This window comes from Vigna radiata, chromosome 11 (assembly GCF_000741045.1).
Source record: "Vigna radiata var. radiata cultivar VC1973A chromosome 11, Vradiata_ver6, whole genome shotgun sequence".
NCBI lineage: Eukaryota > Viridiplantae > Streptophyta > Magnoliopsida > Fabales > Fabaceae > Vigna > Vigna radiata.
This window is the reverse complement of record NC_028361.1, coordinates 16,102,470-16,122,278: the sequence shown is the minus strand read 5'-3', so window position 1 is coordinate 16,122,278 and position 19,809 is coordinate 16,102,470. Positions and strand designations below refer to the sequence as shown.

Sequence of the window (19,809 nt, the reverse complement as noted above, 5' to 3'; positions counted from 1 at the left end):
TTCTTTCATTGTTGTTACCTGTTCCACGGCTGCATTAGAAATAGTACCAAAATGAACATTTGATGAACTGAGGACATTGGTGAAACCGTCCAAGCTGGTAGTGAACTTCTCAAATTGGGCTTCAATAACATCCGTCGTAGGTGCCTTCCTTTTCGAACCTCTTGAGGATGAAGTCCCACCCGATGGGACTGAAGGCACAGATTGAGTTCCACCTGTACTATATTCATCAACAGAGGGAGGAGGTGATGGGGGAGTTGGGTCTCTATAACCCATCCAGTCAGGCTGCTCAGGAGTGTACTCAACATTGTGGTTGAGATCAACATTAACACGAGGCGCTTCCCGCCCTCGACGTATTTGACGAGCTGTCCTAACAGCACTCCCTGTTGCTCGATCCGCAGCCCATAACTCCACCATTAAATCGTAATGGCGGATACTGTTCACTCTCCACTTTGCGGCAGTTGGCCTCGACTGCACATTAAACATTTAAAATATATTTTTACATATTTTCATATATAAAACATATGTTCGACTTTCTATTTATTTTAATATACCTGAATGAGGTCCATCCAAACCTCGTCCTCCGCATCAAATCGCATAGTAATGGGGTTCCAAGCGAATCCGCTTAATCCAGAAAAAAGGTCATGAACCTCACGCCATTTATCTTTCAAGACTTTCTGACGGTTCTTAACATTATTTTTTGTAATAGCAACATACCCAGAGACATGTAAGTGATCAACAATGTTAGTATACGCCTGGGATGTCCAACTCCCGTCAACCCTATTACCGATTCTTGATTCGTCAATCATACAGTGAAGCAGACGTGCGTCCATGTCCTCAGTCCATTTTATAAACTCTCTGGTTGGAACAGAGGACTCAGTGGCGATTGCCTTACCTCTACTCATTGTTGACCTACTTTATAAACAAAATAGTTAGAATTTAATAATAAACATCCATAATATAATTTCATTGTCATACAACAAACAGCAAATAGCCAGACAAATACAATAATAGTAAAATAACTAAGAGTTCTGATAATCTCGCCACATATGATCAGCTATGGCATCCCTAATACAAGTACCCATCCTATGATCCTCTTCCCTAACTTGAGACGATGAAACATTATGCTCTTCTCTTTCATTGATCTCATTATCAACTTCATCAAGTAATGAGTCATCATGATCCACGCTTCGAAGGAAGTTGTGTAAGATACAACATGCTAAGATAATCTCTGTCATCGTCTCCAAATCATAGTGTGGTTCAGTACCACTTGCAATGATAGGGAATCTTTTTTTCAACACCCCAAAAGTTCTTTCAATAACATTTCTCGCGGATGAATGTCGATGATTAAACAACTCGCGTGCATTTTGTGGTCCTCTACGTGTATATTCCTTAAGGTGATATCTGACGCCTCTATATGGAGTCAAGACTGTGCTTTTCAACATAAATCCAGCATCACCAAGGTAGTATTTTCCTACAATTTTGAACATGTAGAACTATTTAGCCATTGTTAACATATATAGCCATTAAGTCATCAACTTCCCAATGTACACACTGACCTTGCGGTATAACCAACAGATCATCTCGATCAAGAGCATTTTTTAAAATTCTTGAATCCAATGCAGTGCCTTCCCACCCAGCAAGAACATATGTGAATTTCATGTCAAAATCACACGCCGCGAACACATTTTGAGTTGGCCAATCTTTTCTTCCTCGAAATCTCGGGGCATCAGATCTGCCCACCTTCACACGAACATGAGTACCGTCTATGGCCCCCAAACAATCCTGAACATACAAATAGGAAGAGATGATAAAAGTCTAAAATTGTCATCATTCTTTCATTTAAGAACATGAGCAAATGTTTTTAAATNAGTACCTTAAAGTACGGGTAAAATCGATTGTTATTGTAGATATATGGTTGAACCTCATTTCCTGAGGGTTGAATAAGAAATTCAGATTCCAAACTTATAACTGCACCCAAGACATTGTGAAAGTGTCTGCTAACCGTCGAGCCCGATCGATGGAAGAAAAAACCTACACTTCGATTCTTAACATTATGGCCAATGATATGAAGAAATTGAGCCACTTGTTGCTCCACTGTCGACCGAATTGCGTCCTTAACTAACCCAGTTGATCTTACTCTTTCGCAAAGTTTAATAAATGCCTCTGGACCCATCCTAATAATATCGCGGGACCGATTTGTGTGCACTAGATATGACATTAATTTCTCCCTACGACGATCTCTTTCTGGTAGGGAAATACTTACACTAGTGGAATCACTCCAGTACATTTCCAAGATACTCAACGCGTGTGCAACAATGCATAACATTGTTACCGCAGCTAAAGCAGTGGTTATTTCTAAGTGTCTTCGTATAATTGATATAATATTGAAATCTACGCCAAGCACATCATCATCTATATCTTCAGCCTCCAAAGATGATAAATCTAATTCTTCTTCCATCTATATTTACTTAACCAAATATACATANTATAATTAAAATCATACATTCACTTATTCATTAAACAAACCTCATTCATACATTCATACATCATATGTTCATATAATAAAGAATTATTATAGTAGTATATACATGAAATAAATATTATACAATAAATACATTATTACATTACATAAACATAGAAAATTATATATTGATATAATATGTTATAAAAAACAATAAACATAAAAATTCTAATTCTTCTTCCATGTATATTTACTTAACCAAATACAGACAATTTCACAACTTAAACAAAAGTTTATAAACAGAATATCATTAAATTTTAATATACATATAATCATTTCCTAATTATAAATAATCATGCAATTCATATAATAATTAAACAAAATACATATGAGAACAACAAAAACCACACATTCATTCTTATTAATTAAATAACATAATATGAAACGTACCTCTTGAAGTCACTTATGAAGGTTTGAAGCAAGATTAGAAACAAGATTTTTTTTCAATACTCAGCTGCCAGTGACACTTATATCCCAATAACGAACTACTTTCACTTGCTAAGATTGAAATATAATTACTCACAATACCAAAACCAAGCTGTACAAAAAAATTACAGGAATAAGTTACAATGTATAATGTATAGGATGGTTTAAAATATATTATAAATATGTACAATATTTTTCACAATTTTATACCAAGAAATGCCTCTTTTGGAAGATGACCAGATCCAGATCCAGAAACCACTACAAACACCAAAAACACTTCTGCAGATAACAAAAATTGGTCTTATTCTCACCATGGAAACCATGAACCACATTATGTTAATGTCAAAAAATTTTCTAACAATTGAAACTGCAGAAACAGATCACTATACTTAATGCAAATGAAAGACTAACATACTTAGTCTCTTACGAAAAACTTGTAGCGCACCTTTTGGTTATAAAAACCTGCAAAACATACAAATGGTTATGGTTAGTCTACCAAAAAAAAGCAAATGTTGATGTCGATGTTACTCTCATGATACTCTGAAATCATTCGAAAACTTTGCCAAATTAATTCCACCAAACCGTGGTCGTCCTCCTCTCCACCACCATACGCATCAGGCCAAAGTCCTCCACCGCACACACTTCTTCTCCATGCCACACATCGTCTCCCTTCTTCTCCATGCCACACATCGTCTCCATGCATGTGAATCGTAACCTACCTTCATCGTCTTCTCCATGCCTCCCATGAACGTTGCACGCACCACTGTTTGGATCCTCAAATGGCAATAGATGACAACCACAACGACGCCATGGTCCTCGGTCCTCTCACGTGAACGAAGAAGAAGGTTCCACCTCCAACCATAACACGCTCTATAGGGTCCTTAGTCCCACAACAGGGTCACATATACTGCCTGCCTGCAACCAAGGAATTCTTAGACACGGGTTCAGAGACGACAAAACACGACGAACACCAAATCCAACCGGAAAACGTCGCGTAACCAAAGTTTTATCTGTTGCAGCGATCCGGATACGAGAAATCCTGCATAAGCCGTATCCGGATACGTTGCCATTGCAATGCATTCAAGAACTTGGATCCGGATCCCTCACGTTGTATCCGGATACGGCCAACTTTGGAACTCCTTCAGCATGGTGGATCCGGATACCACCCTCTCGGATCCTGATACAGACGCGTTCCTCCTTCCATGGCCTGATCTGCAACGTCTCCGTGGTCTTCATCAACACCGTTCTTCATCATCAACACCCTTCTTCTTCCTCATACTCTTGCATGGCAGTACTACAATCTACAAACAACATTCATAAGATGAGAAATGGATAGAAACCATACCTCTCCTCTCCTGCTCGTCGTCACTTCCAAGCGTCGAAGTTCACCAAGACTCACAAACCTTCTCACACCGCATCTCTCTAGCTCTGTATGTAATGAGTTGCATGCAGTGATCTATGAAAGGACCGTGTTATAATGGGTTTTGTGGTCAAAACAGTTTGAAATTCAAATGCCAGGATTCTCTCTTCTTTGCAGTGCATGCAGTGAGTTGTGTTTTCATACAGAGAATCTCGGGCTGGTAGAAAAGAAAGAACTGCACGCCGAGACACTGTAAACTGGGTGATCACATGGCTGCAGTAGTAAGTCTCGTGAAAGCACAGTGAAAATGGGAATAACTGATGCTTTTTATTTTATGTTTAAAAGCCATTTTTTATCTTGGAATTAAAGTGAAAGTTGAGGGGTATTAGCGTCTTTGCAAAAGAAATCACCGCAAATCTTCTCGCATTTGCGGGATGCATTTTTCACTGTCATCCCTTGAATCAGCTGATAAAAATCAGTTCAAATCACTGCTAATACCTTCAAGCGAACACAAGCCATCTCTGAATTCCATCCTCTCAAATCCTCGCTACAGGGTAATACCCTCAAGCGAACAGGGTGTAAGTCGTAATAATATTTTTAACAATTTTTTTTACAATATGATATATATTATTATTTTATTAATCTATTTAAATTTATTTTTCATTTTTTTAAATCAGATAATCATAAATCATCACGTATTTATTAAAAAAAAGTAATAAAAAAAAGTTATTAAAAAAACTTTTTTCTCCGTAGAAATAACATTTATTGTTCATAATAAGTATTTACTTTTATTATTTTCAGTTTTAATTGAAATAATTTTTAACTTTTTTTCTAAATTTGTTCAATGCAAAAACTAAACATGTTTATGAATTGATAAATTATAATTAAAAGTAGAATTATTTGATTGATAAATTATTATTATATTTGAATGAATTCATCTGAACGAAATCTTTATTCGACAAAGAAATCCAAACCTATTTTTTTAATCGATCTAAATTAAAGGATATAATAAAACCAGGATAAATAGCCACTATAAATGTGTTCCTGCTTAAGTTTCTAAAATTATAATAACGTAAGAAAACGTCATTAATAATATATTTTAGGTTTAGTAATTTAGTTATTATATTTAAATGATTGATTTATTTTGATCTTTATATTTATTTTTTATTTAACTAAATTCAAATTTTTGTTAAAAAAAGTCATTATAGATTTTATATTGAATTGGAGTTAATGCTATTTAGAAAATTACCACTTATCAATTTAATAAAATATTTGATTATTAATTTAGTTTTATATTTTTTATATAGATTCAATTGGGTTTCATATTTTTTGAATTGTTTCCCTCCCTTCTTGCATCCCTTAAATTATAATATTAATTCCCTTAATTAACCACCTAGCCATATTAAGAGAAGAGGCATGAAGAAGAAGATGGATGATAATCGTGTGATAGGTGGTGAAGGATTGAAGGATAAGGAAAATTTGGAGAAGAAACATGGTGAAAGTGTTAGCAGTTAAGTTATTTAAAATATTGTTTTGCATTTAAATTGATTTAGTTTTATGATTCCAAAAATGCAGGTCATGTTGATTGTTTTTGTAGGAATAAAGGATGTTAAAGTTTAACTTCTGATTATTAGGTAACCACTTAAGTTTCACGCATGGTGTGAGAGAGGTTTTTGCTTCTACATATTTATTTAAATTGTTGTAGTTCATTTTTACAATTTGTGAATAAGAAACATCACTTTAGTTTTAAGAAAATCTTATTTATTTTCTTGAGTTAACAATTTAGTATTCCAGTCATGTAACATAGACATGAAGTAGAAAATTCTAAGTGAATTGAGTGATACATCAGGGTTCTTAAATCATACACTGAATAAAAAGTGAGTGAAACAACAATCACGTGTTTTCTTTTTGAAATATCATTCAAAAGAATATCTGATTCAACAAAGTATGCATAACTTACAATTCCTAAATTTGATGGACACTACTATTAGTGGTCAAAGCTTATGAAGAATTTCCTTCGGTTAAAGGAATATTGGTATTTGGTGGAACATGGAGTGAACCTCGTCCTAGATAAAGCCATTACATTAGAGATGGAAATCAAAGTAATAAAGGAGTTGGAACTTAAGGATCTAAAGATAAAAAACTATCTTTATCAAGCAATAGATAGAGAAATTCTAGACACCATTCTCAATGATGAAACGTCCAAAAATAAGCGGGATTCCATGAAACAAAAGTTTAAGGGTTCAAAAATAAATTGTTATGGGGTAAATTAAAGTCTGGTAGAAGTATGTTTTAAGTGAAAACTAATCTAGGATCAAAAAGGGTGGTCAATGGTTATTGTTTGAATGGTTTTAAGTACAAAATGAGAGATTTGGGTAGTGAAATTTTGATGTAAGGGTTGGGATTGAATTGAAGAGTTTAAGGTTTGTGTTGGAGCTAATTAGGACTTGGCTAGACCTTTAGTTTGTTGCAATTGATGTAGGAAGTGGTAGATGTAGGTTTAGGTAGTCTAGAATGGATAATTTTGGGTTTGGAGTGGTCAATTCAAGTTAGAGGTATGTTTTTAGATGTCTCTCAGTGCCTAAGAGTGTTTAGGAATCATTTAAACTTGTGTAAAGGGTTACCAAAGTGAGAAGAAGATAGTTTTTTTAACCTGGTGCAGCGCTTAGGCGCCCTTTTTGTGAGAAGAATTCGCCCGAGCGCCCCCAAGCACCCTCTGAGCACCCATGTCCAGGGATCTGGCACCTGAGCGCCCTTTTAAAGGGCACTGAACGCCACTACACCAGTTTTGGGTTTTTCAGGTTTTGGAAATCTTAAATTTTGGGTTCTGGATGTCAGTTTTGGACGTTTCATGTTTGTGGTTTTGGACCCTTCCAAAGTTGTTTGTGAGGGTTTCAAAACTGTTTTCCTTACCTAATGTGGGTATCAAGATGCTATAAAGAAAAATTGGGTTATTATGTGACTTTTGAAGACCTGTAAGGGTGTTTCTGGTTGTTTAATATATAATACGAGGTTTATCCTGATGCTCTCAATAACCTCAATCTCAAGTAGAGATGGATTGTTATGTGATGGAGAGTAGTAGGAGGTCCTAGTTTATGGTCACCGATTGGGGATATAGGTGTTGACGGACTAACCTTAAACATAGGTTGGTATTTGTATTTGGATTTGAATGAGTTTTGTTAGAGGTCACCAAAAGTGCATGAACCACCATAACTCGACATTCATACTATATCCGGATGAGTCAAGTCTAAGGTTGTGCATGGTTTAGGATGTTTGCTTTATCACGTGTGTAGTATATTGTATGATTGAATTTTTATTATATTAATGATGAACTGTTTTATCACCAGCTTAGGGTTGCTTTTCTATTGTTTGTTATGTGTTGTTTTCTCTTTGTAATGATCACTTTAATAGTATGAACTTAAATATAATCTTTTCACTTGTTCCTGTAAGAAGAGAGGATGAAACTGTTGAAAAGTCACATAATTTTATAAATATAGTTCTTTATCTTTTGTAGGTTCCTTTTGATCATAGTTTAATTATCACATATATAATATTTTATTTTAGTAATATTTTAGTATGGAATATTAGTGTCTAACTCTAAAAATGGAGTAAAAGAAAAGTTCATATTGGTACTAAATAATAAAAAATGGGAGGTAAGAAGAAAACGGATGAGATTCACTTTTAATACCTTTATTATTATTTTCAATTAAAGATAATATGCAAGTTATCACAAGTTTCTCTAAAACGCATCCAACAAATCCCGTCTCTCTTCATTATGTCAAGATGCAATTCAAAGAAGATATTACATACTGAGACATTGTTGACGCAGAAATTCATGAAGGGGTTTCTCATCACAGAATCTCACGTTCATCGCCACGTCTGTTACACATTTAACATGGATGGGTAGGAGCTGATCAAGTTCAGGATACCTTCATTTTAAAATCAAGTAAAACTAATTTTAATTTGTTATAAAAACCTAAATTAATCTCGATTATAATTTTACATCAAAATATGTGTCACAACAACGAAATTAAATTCTAGCATTTTAGCAAACATTCACACTCACACACTCATGAACACACCCTTGTAAACAGATAATAGCAATTTTCTTGGTATGCTAACTCTCATAGAATACCTTAAGCAAGGTAAATATGCTTCTTAAAACAGCTATTGATCTGTGAAATGAAGGTGACATTCAAATGGCCAAAGATAGGTCGACATTAACTTTGTTTGAAACATTAGAAGAAGTAGAACATCCCATGTAGTTGTTGTTGTTGTTGTTAAACTTAGGGCACAATGAAAAGGCCTCACTGATATCGCTGACTGAAGAAGCATTACTTCTCTGAGAAGAAGGATGTGGTTGTGGCAATGAGATGGACAGTGACAACTCACAACCTCCCATGTCTTCATCCTCTGCTTCTACCCTACAACTCTTCTCAACTTCATTCAAAGCCTGTTTATCATTTAAGTAGGCAACCTGTTCAACATAGTGAAAAAGGAACACAGCACCAGTCAGAAAGTGACAAGGCCATTTTTTCTTCTTTTTTTTTTTTTTTCATTCTGCAGAAAGTTATTCACGTGGACATTATGACAAAAAGGGCCTAACATTTTTTGTTATATGCACAAAGGGGGCAATATTAAGGGAACAAAGCACATGGGTAAGTATTAAAGGAGCAAAGCTAATAGAATATTTTGCTAAATTATGAGGCCACTGACAAGGTTGGATATATGAAGCAGAAAAGAGACTAATACAAGGAACAGTTGAACATGATTATCTGTAGAAAATGAAAGAGTTAACTTTGATAATTTGAATTGATGTTTTTAACAAGGAGGCTGTCATTTTCATTTTTTGTTTGTAAAGGGGGGTCCTATTACTGAGAAATTTTCACATGACAGTGAAATAAAGACATAACCAATGTGACACTCCACTTGAAGCTCAATAATTTATGTTGAAGGAAGAGAAATGAAGTACAAAAAGATAGATAGATTGTCTCTATAAGAAGAGTACCTGGAGAAAATCTGATGCTTGGCTTGGTAGCATGGGAAGAAAAGTTGTGGAAAGGGGTTGAGTCTGCAATATTGAACCAGCACAAATCTTCTTTATTCCCTTCTGCTCAGCCATGCTATGCAGGTAATCATAAAAAGTAGTGTATGGATTTGGGACTGCATCACATATTCTTTGGCTGCATTGTGGGAATCCTGAGAGAAAACTTGTCTTCTCGATTCTAGCTCTGTGGAGAATCCAAACGTTAATTAATTGAGATTTTTTTTTCTTTTCTTGCTTAAAAGTAAAAGTTGCCTCAGAAAAGCCAGAGATCAAGCAAAGACCGATCACTTTTGTTTTGTTACTTTACATATGTTGTACCACTTTTTAGTCCTTTGAAAAGTTTCAAATTATTTCAACAAGCAAAGAAGCCAGAGTTTTTTTATATGTAGGGTAAAAAAAGTTACACATTCTTGACTGATCATGCATCTGTTTTTAGTGTACTTTCTAAATAATAAGTATAAAATAATGAGATTTCTTGTATACACGTTGATTTGTGATTGAAAACTTGTATAAAGTTGTTGTGTTGTTTATTTGAAACATGAAGTTAAGCTGACCTTTTAAGGGAGAAATTACTGCAGCTGGGTTGGGAATCAGATTCTTTTCCAATGGATTTGAAACAAGAGTGGAAACCAACATCACCCACTTCATCATCGTGTTGTTTTCTATGTTGGGTGGAAGTCTTGTCTGTCACAGAAAACCATCAGACAAGGAATTAAAAGTAGAACAACATTTAGTGAAAACATTCAACACTAAAACAAAATAACGTTAGTTAGAGTGAAACTGCATGTAGCCTCTTTTCTTCTTTTAAGATTATGGGATTTAAATTCTGTGCATGAAAAGCAAAAACAAATATGTTTGTAAAAGATGTACATTGGTGGAGAGGATGGAGATATATATTGATAAAAAAAGTTTAAAAAGTAAATTTTTTGTACTATGTTGAATATTTTAAAAAATTTCTAGAAAAATATACTGATTAAGTTGTTCGTATAAAATATTATTTTTTTACCACAAGACATGTTTGTCAGCGAAGACAAACATAGGAAAGATATAACATTATTTTCAACACAAAAGTTTAAGATTTAATGTTGGTGATTTTTGTTTTACTCATATGTCACTTTTATTTTTATTCAATACAAAATTTTTAACTTACATATTTGAATACTTAATATAATAAAAAGATAAAAGAAATAAAGAGTATTATATTATTAAAAATTAAAAAATACTTTTATTATCTTGATACAAAAATAGTGATCGAGAAAGTTGATGAATATACTTACATTATGATAATAGGATTGGAGAAAGAATGAAAAGTTTACAGATATGGATGAAATTAAAGGAGCAATATTAAATGTTGAAAGCAGAAAAGTTGTGGGTTTCATAAAAATACCATTATAAGATGGTAAAAGCATAATGGTGTATGATTCTCCTTTGTCTATTGTGGCATCAACTATAGAAACGAAAGGGACTACTTAATGAGCAACATTGCTGTTGAGAATTTGCTAAACTCATGCATGGAGGCTAGCTTTTTCCTCTGCTTTTCAACCACAAACTATTAACCAATAAGAGAAACAACCATCGATAGAGTGCATGCTTTCAATGCAGAAAGCATCTACATTATTCAATGTACGACATGCAGATCAATATTAATCTGTTGACCAATCAATGCTTCAACCAAGCTATTTATTATTTCACTTTAATTAAAACATTTTCTCCATAAAATTAAAAAAAAAAACATCTTGGTTATAAAAACAGAAGATATTTAAATATTTTAATGTGGGTTTCTCTTTTTATTAAAGTTAAACCAGAAAAAAAAAAAATTAACACGTAATAGTTTTATATCACGTCTGTCTGACCCAGTTTCCTTTTCTCTTTCTTTTGTACAGTTAACCATAAAAGGGAAACGTAAGGGGCACAGTGTAAGATTGTAAGATGTCAAAAACCATTTTTAAATAATGAATCACTTTATAAACCAGGAGATGAAGCACTCATCCTGGCTACTTTATAAATAACAACACTTAGCTTAAAAAATTGAAAAATATTCTTTTTACACTCCTCATTTCTTTTACTTTCATTTTACAACCCTTTTTAAAAAAATAAAATAATAATTTTTACGAGTGTCAAATGCAAGTATAAAAAGAAATAGGATGTCTAACATACAATGAGCCTAAAAGTTTCCATACTTTATATTTATATAAGTAATAATATCATGATACACTTTTACATTCATTTAATACATAATACAAGGATAAAATATTTAAAAAATGAAAAATTTTATAATTTTTTTTTAAAAAAAAAGAAAAAATTAAATAAGAACAGTGTCAAATAAATATAAAAAATTTAGTTATCTGAAAGAATCAATTTTTCTATTTATATACGTTCTTTCTTCACTGTTTTATAGTAAAAAAGGTTTTTTTATTTTTTACCAAAAGCAGGTAAGAGACTTCTCTGTCTTCCATTGATTTGAAGAGTCCATTTTTTTTATGTAAACCATAAAAAGGAGTATTGTGGAGACACTTTCTATCATTATCAAAATGTCTTCTCTATTTGAGAATAAAAAAATTTATGTTAGTTTAGTTAAATATGCAGGTGTTATTTTTCAATTGGCAAGTCCTATTTTCAAGCTGGTATGACCTCATAAATTTGGATCACCAAAAAGTATATATATATATATGCAACATATTTAGAGTAATGAAAGAATGATTGATGCCCATATTAACATAATTACCATATATAAAACCTTAACTTTTCTTAATGCACATATTCTCATTATTATGTATCCAAATCTGTAGATAAATAACCTATACTTTATGAACACAAAGCATAGGAAGATGAGGGTAGGAGAAAGTATTGAAGAGACATAGTGTTTTGCAGTAAATAAGGTCAAATGAAGGTACCTTGTCTGCAGGAATCACCTTTCATGCTTCTGTACATCTGGTTATTTTTGAAAAAGAGGAAGAAAAGCTTAATCAGGAACACCAAATTAATGTATGAAATTGCCAAATTTATACTAATTAAGCAGATTAAAATGAACCTGCAGATGGCTCTTGACATGTGAAATTGTCAGCCCTTTAACATCCATCAATTGAAGAACAAGTTTAGGAGTAGCCTCTGCACAATATATGAACAAAAAAAGAGGCAGGAACGTATTAGAACTTCATCATAGTATTATATAGTAATGTAAAACAGACAAAGAATAATGAAGAAAATAGCCAACATACATTTTACTTTTTTCTCTCATTTAATTTATTTTTCTACCTCATTTTCTCATGTCATCTACAACATTTATTATTTTTGTCTGTCTTTCAATTCCCTCAGCTCCATACACCCCCATTTCCTTCTACATAAAGTGAAGCTTCAATTCTGATGAAAAGTTAACATTAACAGCATATATAATAATGCATCTAATAAGCTTTGTCCTTGTGTTTATGGGATCTAAGAAAAGCAACAAAAAGAAAAGAAGAAGAAAGAAACATGAAGAAAAGCATAGGTGAAAACAATGTACTCACTGTGATGACCTCCAAGAGTTTCAATGGCATAAACAAAGCAACGATGCAGTTCAGGGGTCCATCTTAAACGAGGGACTTTTGATCTTATGTACTGTCTCACTACACCTTCCCTTCCACAACTACCCATTTTTCCTTCTCTTCAAAGACCTTCACTTTCCACTTCTGAAAGCAAAAGGGTGTTCTAAAAAACCCCTATTATTACCATTACCATTCGTGCTCCACAACTTGGACCTCTTTATATAACAAGAACAACACAGGACTAAGAAAAAAGCATGGCATGCATGCAGCTTTTCTCTTTAGGAAAACAGAAAAAAAAAATGAGGAAGAGAACACAGAATCATCATAGTGAAAGGGGAAAATATCGAGAGAAAAGGACATGACAGGGGAAGAAGTCCTGCAAATTCCCGAACATGTCACTGATAATACCTTATGGTAGGTGCTGTTGCTGCTTCCAGCGTGTACGCAGCTAGCCAAATGACAAAAAGGAAAAACGAAAGAGTAAAAAAATGAAAGAAACGAAACCAAAAAATAATCACGAGGAGGCTTCTGAACTCTGATATATGTTGTTTTGCTTGCTCATACGAAATGATTATGCCTAGTTATGCCAATATATATATAGTGTCTCGTGTGTTGCCAATCTTTGACCTTTGTCTCTCTTTCTAGTTTCCTTTTTACGCACTCTCTCTCTCTAGATAGACCAGTAATAGTAATATATGCGACAACATCGTCATAATCACTTGGGGGGAATACATGGATGCCATGAAATTACTTTTCAGGTTTTTGTTTTGTTCTCTTCTCATGAGAACTGTTTCATTGACGCGTAAACACGATAATCTTCATATATATTATTTTTATTTTTATATAGAGTTATTATGAGATATAAGACTGATATTACTATAAACAAACAATAGATAATGATATATAGACAACATTTTTTGACAACATTTGAACATCAATCATACATGACATTGTGTGATTAGTCCAAATGACACAATGACACCACCATAAACCAATCACACAATGACACATGTGATGATGTTCAAATATTGTCAAAAAATGTTGTCTAAATATTTTTATCCATAAACAATTTTCTTTATTGTTTAGTTACAACTTATCATACTATCAACTGATATTACTATAAACAGTGAAAAATATAATTGAAAAAAAAAAAGAGACTCTATCAGAAAAATGGTTAATCATATTCTTCAATTACGAATTATTATCAATATTAATTTCTTCATTATTACTATTACTATTATTATTATTATTATCATCAATCTATCAAAATATTATTTTACTGATTAACATTGCAAATATTTACATTATGATGATGCAAGCAAATTAAAATATGTATAACAATATTTTTTTTTCCTAAATTTAAGTTTAGAAGGAGTCTAATTTATTTATCTTTTATCTTCTTTAAAAAAATAGAGTGTTCACTTCCATATGTTTCATGGTAGTAAGAAATAATTATGAATAGATATAGTTTTTTTTAAATAAATATTAGTTGTTAGTATTTTATTAGTGTGTTGAATTAATAATCTCACAAATCCTTTTTTCCAAACTCAATAAATCAACCTTATAAAAATAAGATTTGCGTATTTTTATAATAATTATTTCAAAAATTATGTTTAAATTGTTTTGGTATTGATTCAAAATACAACTCTTTTTTAGTAATATTTATTAAATAAGAGAAGAAAATAACAAGATAAGATGAATTTATAATTTTCTTTCACAAATTAAAAGAATTATATATTTCACTAATATAAAATATATAATTTTATTTTTGTTTAACTTATTTTATGAATCAACTTTCTTCTCTATTTGTTTAGTTCATATGTAAAAAGATATTTGTTTATAGAATTAAATATATTTTTAATTTTTAAATTTGAATGTAAAATTAAAATTTATTTTGTCTTAGATTTTGATATAATTTGTTTGAATTTTAAAAATAAATAAATATAATTATTTTAATCTAATTGAATAAATTTTTTGGATATATCAAACTGTATTTCAAGTTAATATTTGAAATGTTTATACAATTTAATACTTTATAACTCATATAAAACTGAATTGCTCTTTCAGATTCAAATTTTTATGGTTATCATGAAATTCCTTTCTGGTAAAGAATATAAGTGTTTCATTACTGTCTTTTTCTCATGGTAGATTATAGGCACAAATGTGATGCATATATATAATTGAAATTTTGAAGGAATTTGATGAATACGAGTACTCTTATGATGGAGCGAAATGCAAAAAATGAAGATAAAGGTATCAAAGTAGATATTTTAAAAAACAATATAATACATATAATGATGATGTTTGAACCCTAAAATGGCTAAAAACTAAATTTCACATGCATATTCTGGCTAGACAGTTACAAGACCTACGCAGAATACCTATCTTGTCACCAAAGAAAAGGAAAATAAGGTGACACTTTTAGATGGATAACAATGGTTGGAACATGGAAAATAATTGCATGCCATAACAAGAGGATGATCACTTTATTATCCTTCTTCTAACAATCTTATAGAAAAATAATATGAATTCGTTATCTTTGGAATAGTAATAAGTCTCGCAAATATATGTATATATAAATTGAGTATACAAATGTTTTTTCATTTGAAAGTTCTGAAATTCTTGTATGGCTGTCTCCATAAATTTTATATATATATATATATATATATATATATATATATATATATATATATATATATATATATATATATATATTTATCACAAGGTAGATCTACAATTGTATTTAAGGGTAAGTAAATATTTTGTAACTTTAAATTTGTTTATTTTAAATTGTTAATTTGAATTTTTTTTTAATGTTTTTAATACTACATATTTAATAAATATGAAAACTTAATCAATTTTATTACTTTTAAATTAATAATTTTTATATATATATATATATATATATATAATAATAATAATAGTAATAATAATAGAAAAACAAAATCTTGTATGGATATGATTTTTTTTTTTTAATTTAGAAATTGAATTGACAAAGCATATGGACAACAAAGTTTTATACATATTTTGGTCCAAATTTGAGTCTTATAGGTTTTTATTAGGGGTGTCAAAAAAGTCAAGCACGACAAGCAAGCACAACAATTTGGTCATAAAAAATGGGTTAGGAGAACATTTTCAACTCATTAATTCATCTTACCTAGTTCATTGCCCTAAAGACTAGTATGACTCTTCGACACGATTACAAAATCTAAATGGAAGGAACGTGCCTGTTGTGACATTTCATTTCCCTTCTCTAAATTGAAATTGTAATTATCATCTCATCTCCATGTCCACCATTATTCTCCCTCATCCCTAGAGAAGATGTGACACAACTCGCGTAAACCATTGTGACAAACATGTATGTGCCACCAATCTTTTAATTCTCCTCTCATCTCTATGTCTACCATTGTCATTTCTTCTTCTCCAGACCATATGTTAGACCAACACACACCACCACAATGAATAGGTCGGTGTTAATCCTCTCCTTACACGGCCTGACATCACTAAAACAAATTAGAACGCACTCGCGACATGACACTTCACTTTGTTTAAGGTGATTACTCTTTGCCTTCCTTGACTAGGTCTCTGATTATGTTATTCTTGATCATTAAACTAAATGAATTTGTGTTATTTGTGTTACTCTATTAGGATTTCGTAACTTATATTGATGGATGAGTCAATTATTAAAGCTACTCTGAGTGTTGATCTCAATGACAATTTGTAATGGCTACAACCAAAAATACATAATTCATAGTAAAAAAATATGGTACTTCCATTTGAAGCTTCACCTTGAAGAATTTAATAAAAGTAAATATGAAGATGTTAGGAAAATAATATAACTAAATATGAAAGCAAGCTCAAACAAGATAAAACATGAAGAGGAAGCTACCATCCAATCTAGTTCCTCATCTTATCCTCATGCTCACAACGTCTTATGCTTCTAGAGCGAAAGGAAGAGAAAGAAGATGAAAAAGAAGAGAAAAGAGAAGAAAAAGAGAGAAAAAGAACTTCATGAGCTCACATCGTCTACTGTTCTTCAATTTAAAAGTAGAAATCTCACGAGGTCACAGATTGATTCATATTTTTGTAATGCTCTCTATGAGAGTTTATTCAATCTTAATTTGTAAAATAAGCACCAAGTGTGTCTGTAACCTTGTAGTATATCCTATAGAGGATCTGTTGTATGTTCTACAAAAAACTGAAACACTTGTAACTAAGAGTGGGTGCTACTCAAATAGACAGTGTATCTAGAGGATACCAAAATTGTCTAGGGATGCCAGGAGTGGCTATAATACTCAACTAGGAGTGGGTAAACTCGATCTAGAAAATTGTCTAAGGATAGATCCAGGAGAGGCTAAACTCAAACTACGTGTTGTCTAGGGATAGATCTAGTTGTGGTGTAAGAATACTCGGACTAATCGTGTTGACTAGGGGACCATGAGTGGTGTAAGAATACTCAACTAGGAGTGGGTTATACTCGGAACCAGGAGTAGTGTAAGAATACTCAACCAGAAGTGGATTAAACTCATGTAATATTGATAAGATTAATGGAACCCCTTAATATTTTTTAAGGGAGAACTAGACGTAACTCAAGTTTGAGTGAACCAATATAAATATTGTGTCTTATTGTCTTCTCCTTTTAAAACTATTGTCAAATCTTCTATGTCATCCTCTGAAAGAATATTTACTTACTTATCTTACTTATGCAGCGTCTAGACATAGTTTACTTTTGAAGACACTTTTACTAAACTATTAGACACTGCATTGTAAAAATATTTGAGAAAACTATTCACCCCTCCCCCTCTAGTGTTTTTTTGTGTACTTCAATTGATGTCAAAACTGTTTTGTGTATAGATGTTTCTACAAGGTGGAACTTAACTTTTTTTATGCTTGAAAGTGCCCTTAAATACCAACGTGTGTTTGCAAGTTTACATCTAGTTGACAAGAATTACAAGTATTGTCTGTTTGAGGAGAAATGGAAAAGAATACAAAAAATTGGTGTTTTCTTGTCACCATTTTATGAAATTACAAATATGATTTCTACCTGAAGTTATCCTACATAAAACTTATACTTTTTATAAGTTTGGAACATTCAAACCTTTCTAATGAAGAGTTTAAAAGATGAAGATGAAGTTATCAAAGATATAGCTGAAAAGATGATGAATATGGAAATATCCTTGCATTTAGCGCAATTTTAGACCCAAAGATGAAGTTGGAAACATTAGGATATTTCTATCAGAAGACAAACCCTTTAACTTGGAAAATAAAGTTAGAGAAGATGAAGCAAAAATTGTATAACCTTTTCTCTGAATATTATTCAAAGATTGAGACTTTCCCTATTGTAAAGCGTAACCATAGTGATTTGTCAATGTCATCCTCAATTACTTCAATCAAAGTTAACCACTTTTGATGTAAATCATAATACTTTCTTTTAATTTAATTACTATTATTATACATATAAATTAAACTTTAATTTTGTTGGAAGTCTCCAATCGACTAGAGATAAGGCCAATTTATAATATATAAGTGTGATGCAAACCTCACCTTACAAGCTGGTTTTATGGGGTTGAGTTAGGCTTAAAAACCCACTTTTCTAACATGGTATTAGAGCTATGGTTAGAGTCTATCCTAGCGATATTTGTTGGGCATATTGTTCCACCCGCTATTGGGCCGTTATCGGACCACCCATTAATATCTAGTCTCACGCTCGAAATGTATATACCTCGGCGTGAGGGGGGTGTGTTGGAAGTCCCACATCGACTAGAGATAAGGTCAATTTATAATATATAAGTGGAGTGCAGACCTCACCTTACAAGCCGGTTTTGTGGGGTTGAGTTAGGCCTAAAACCCACTTCTAACAAATTTTGCTTTTTATGTTAAGAAATAAAAAAAAAAATGCAAGCTTTATGCTACTCCTAAAATATAAAAGACCCAACTTGATATATATTTGGATGACCAACATTGCATATTGATATTACTGTAAGGTATGGATGTTCTTGAATGGTGGAAGAGTAATAGACAACATTTTTCATATTTGTTAGTCATAACTAGAGACTTGCTAAGTATCCTAATTACTATAGTTGCATTTGAATATGCTTTCAACATTAGTTTAAGAATTTTGAATAAATATAGAAGTAGTCTATTGCCAAACATGTTGAAGTAGTAATTTGTACTTCCACTTTGAAAATATGAGTTTTGTAATTTAGACGATGATGTTAATGAAGATGAAAGAGTGGAGAAGGAGGACTCTTCTAATGTTGCATCTAATAATTTTCAAAAGGAAAATGATGAACATTAAAAAAAAATGACCATGAAATTACTGTTATCATTTTACTTGATGTTCTATGGAAATTCAAATGTGTGAAATGCAGGGATGTTTACGTGAAGATTTATTGAAATCATAGAAGATGAAAGAAGTACAACATTTATAAAATTTAGAGAACATTAAAAAATTTTGTAGGCATTGCATTATTTTACTGATGAAAGTAGAATATTGTATCTGAGAAGAAATTTTGAATAAAGAATAATTATAGTTAAAAAATGTGTTATGATCTCTTACCCCTGCCTAAACTATGTCAGAGACTATAGTGGTTTTGGAAAACTTTTTAGGGTTGAATTTAGCATAAGCAAAAAAGTATTACCAATGGACAATGAGAAGTAGCATGTGTTACAGACCAAAAACATTAATTAGAGAAGCAGTTTCCAAAGTTACCATAAGAGTAAATTTTTAAAGAAGAAATTGATGGAAGTATTCACATGGTGTATTTATTCATATGATAGCTGTGAGGCAGTTGACCATTGGATTGTGAAGAAAGATTATGAGAATGAATTGTTGTTAGGGTGACAGAGAGCAGAGGTGTGGGGCTACAAGGCAAAAGGAATGGAGAGAAGGCACAGCTTCTCAAGATTTTCTGATAATGTCAGTCTTAAA

General features: G+C 32.0%; 3 protein-coding genes across 3 annotated transcripts in view; all 3 read right to left on the bottom strand.

Annotated features, from left to right (window-relative positions):
• LOC106776821 overlaps positions 1-902 on the bottom strand; it is a 3,711-nt gene extending 2,809 nt beyond the window's left edge. Inside the window, exons 1-2 of the mRNA XM_014664288.1 lie at positions 552-902; positions 19-468 (exon numbers count right to left, since the gene is read on the bottom strand). Coding sequence (XP_014519774.1) covers positions 19-468; positions 552-902 — 801 coding nt within the window. The remainder of the gene's footprint in view (positions 1-18; positions 469-551) is intronic.
• A 117-nt stretch (positions 903-1,019) lies between these two features.
• LOC111240606 (putative nuclease HARBI1) lies at positions 1,020-2,458 on the bottom strand. The gene is made up of 3 exons (XM_022776005.1): positions 1,874-2,458; positions 1,557-1,782; positions 1,020-1,471 (listed from the first exon to the last, which is right to left on the bottom strand). The coding sequence occupies exons 1-3, from the start codon at positions 2,456-2,458 to the stop codon at positions 1,020-1,022; spliced, it is 1,263 nt and encodes a 420-aa protein (XP_022631726.1).
• Positions 2,459-8,466: 6,008 nt separating this feature from the next.
• LOC106776820 (putative Myb family transcription factor At1g14600) lies at positions 8,467-13,148 on the bottom strand. Its single transcript, XM_014664286.2, has 6 exons — positions 12,861-13,148; positions 12,386-12,462; positions 12,249-12,285; positions 9,909-10,038; positions 9,316-9,538; positions 8,467-8,784 (listed from the first exon to the last, which is right to left on the bottom strand). The coding sequence occupies exons 1-6, from the start codon at positions 12,985-12,987 to the stop codon at positions 8,503-8,505; spliced, it is 876 nt and encodes a 291-aa protein (XP_014519772.1). The 5' UTR covers positions 12,988-13,148; the 3' UTR covers positions 8,467-8,502.
• Positions 13,149-19,809: the final 6,661 nt, after the last annotated feature.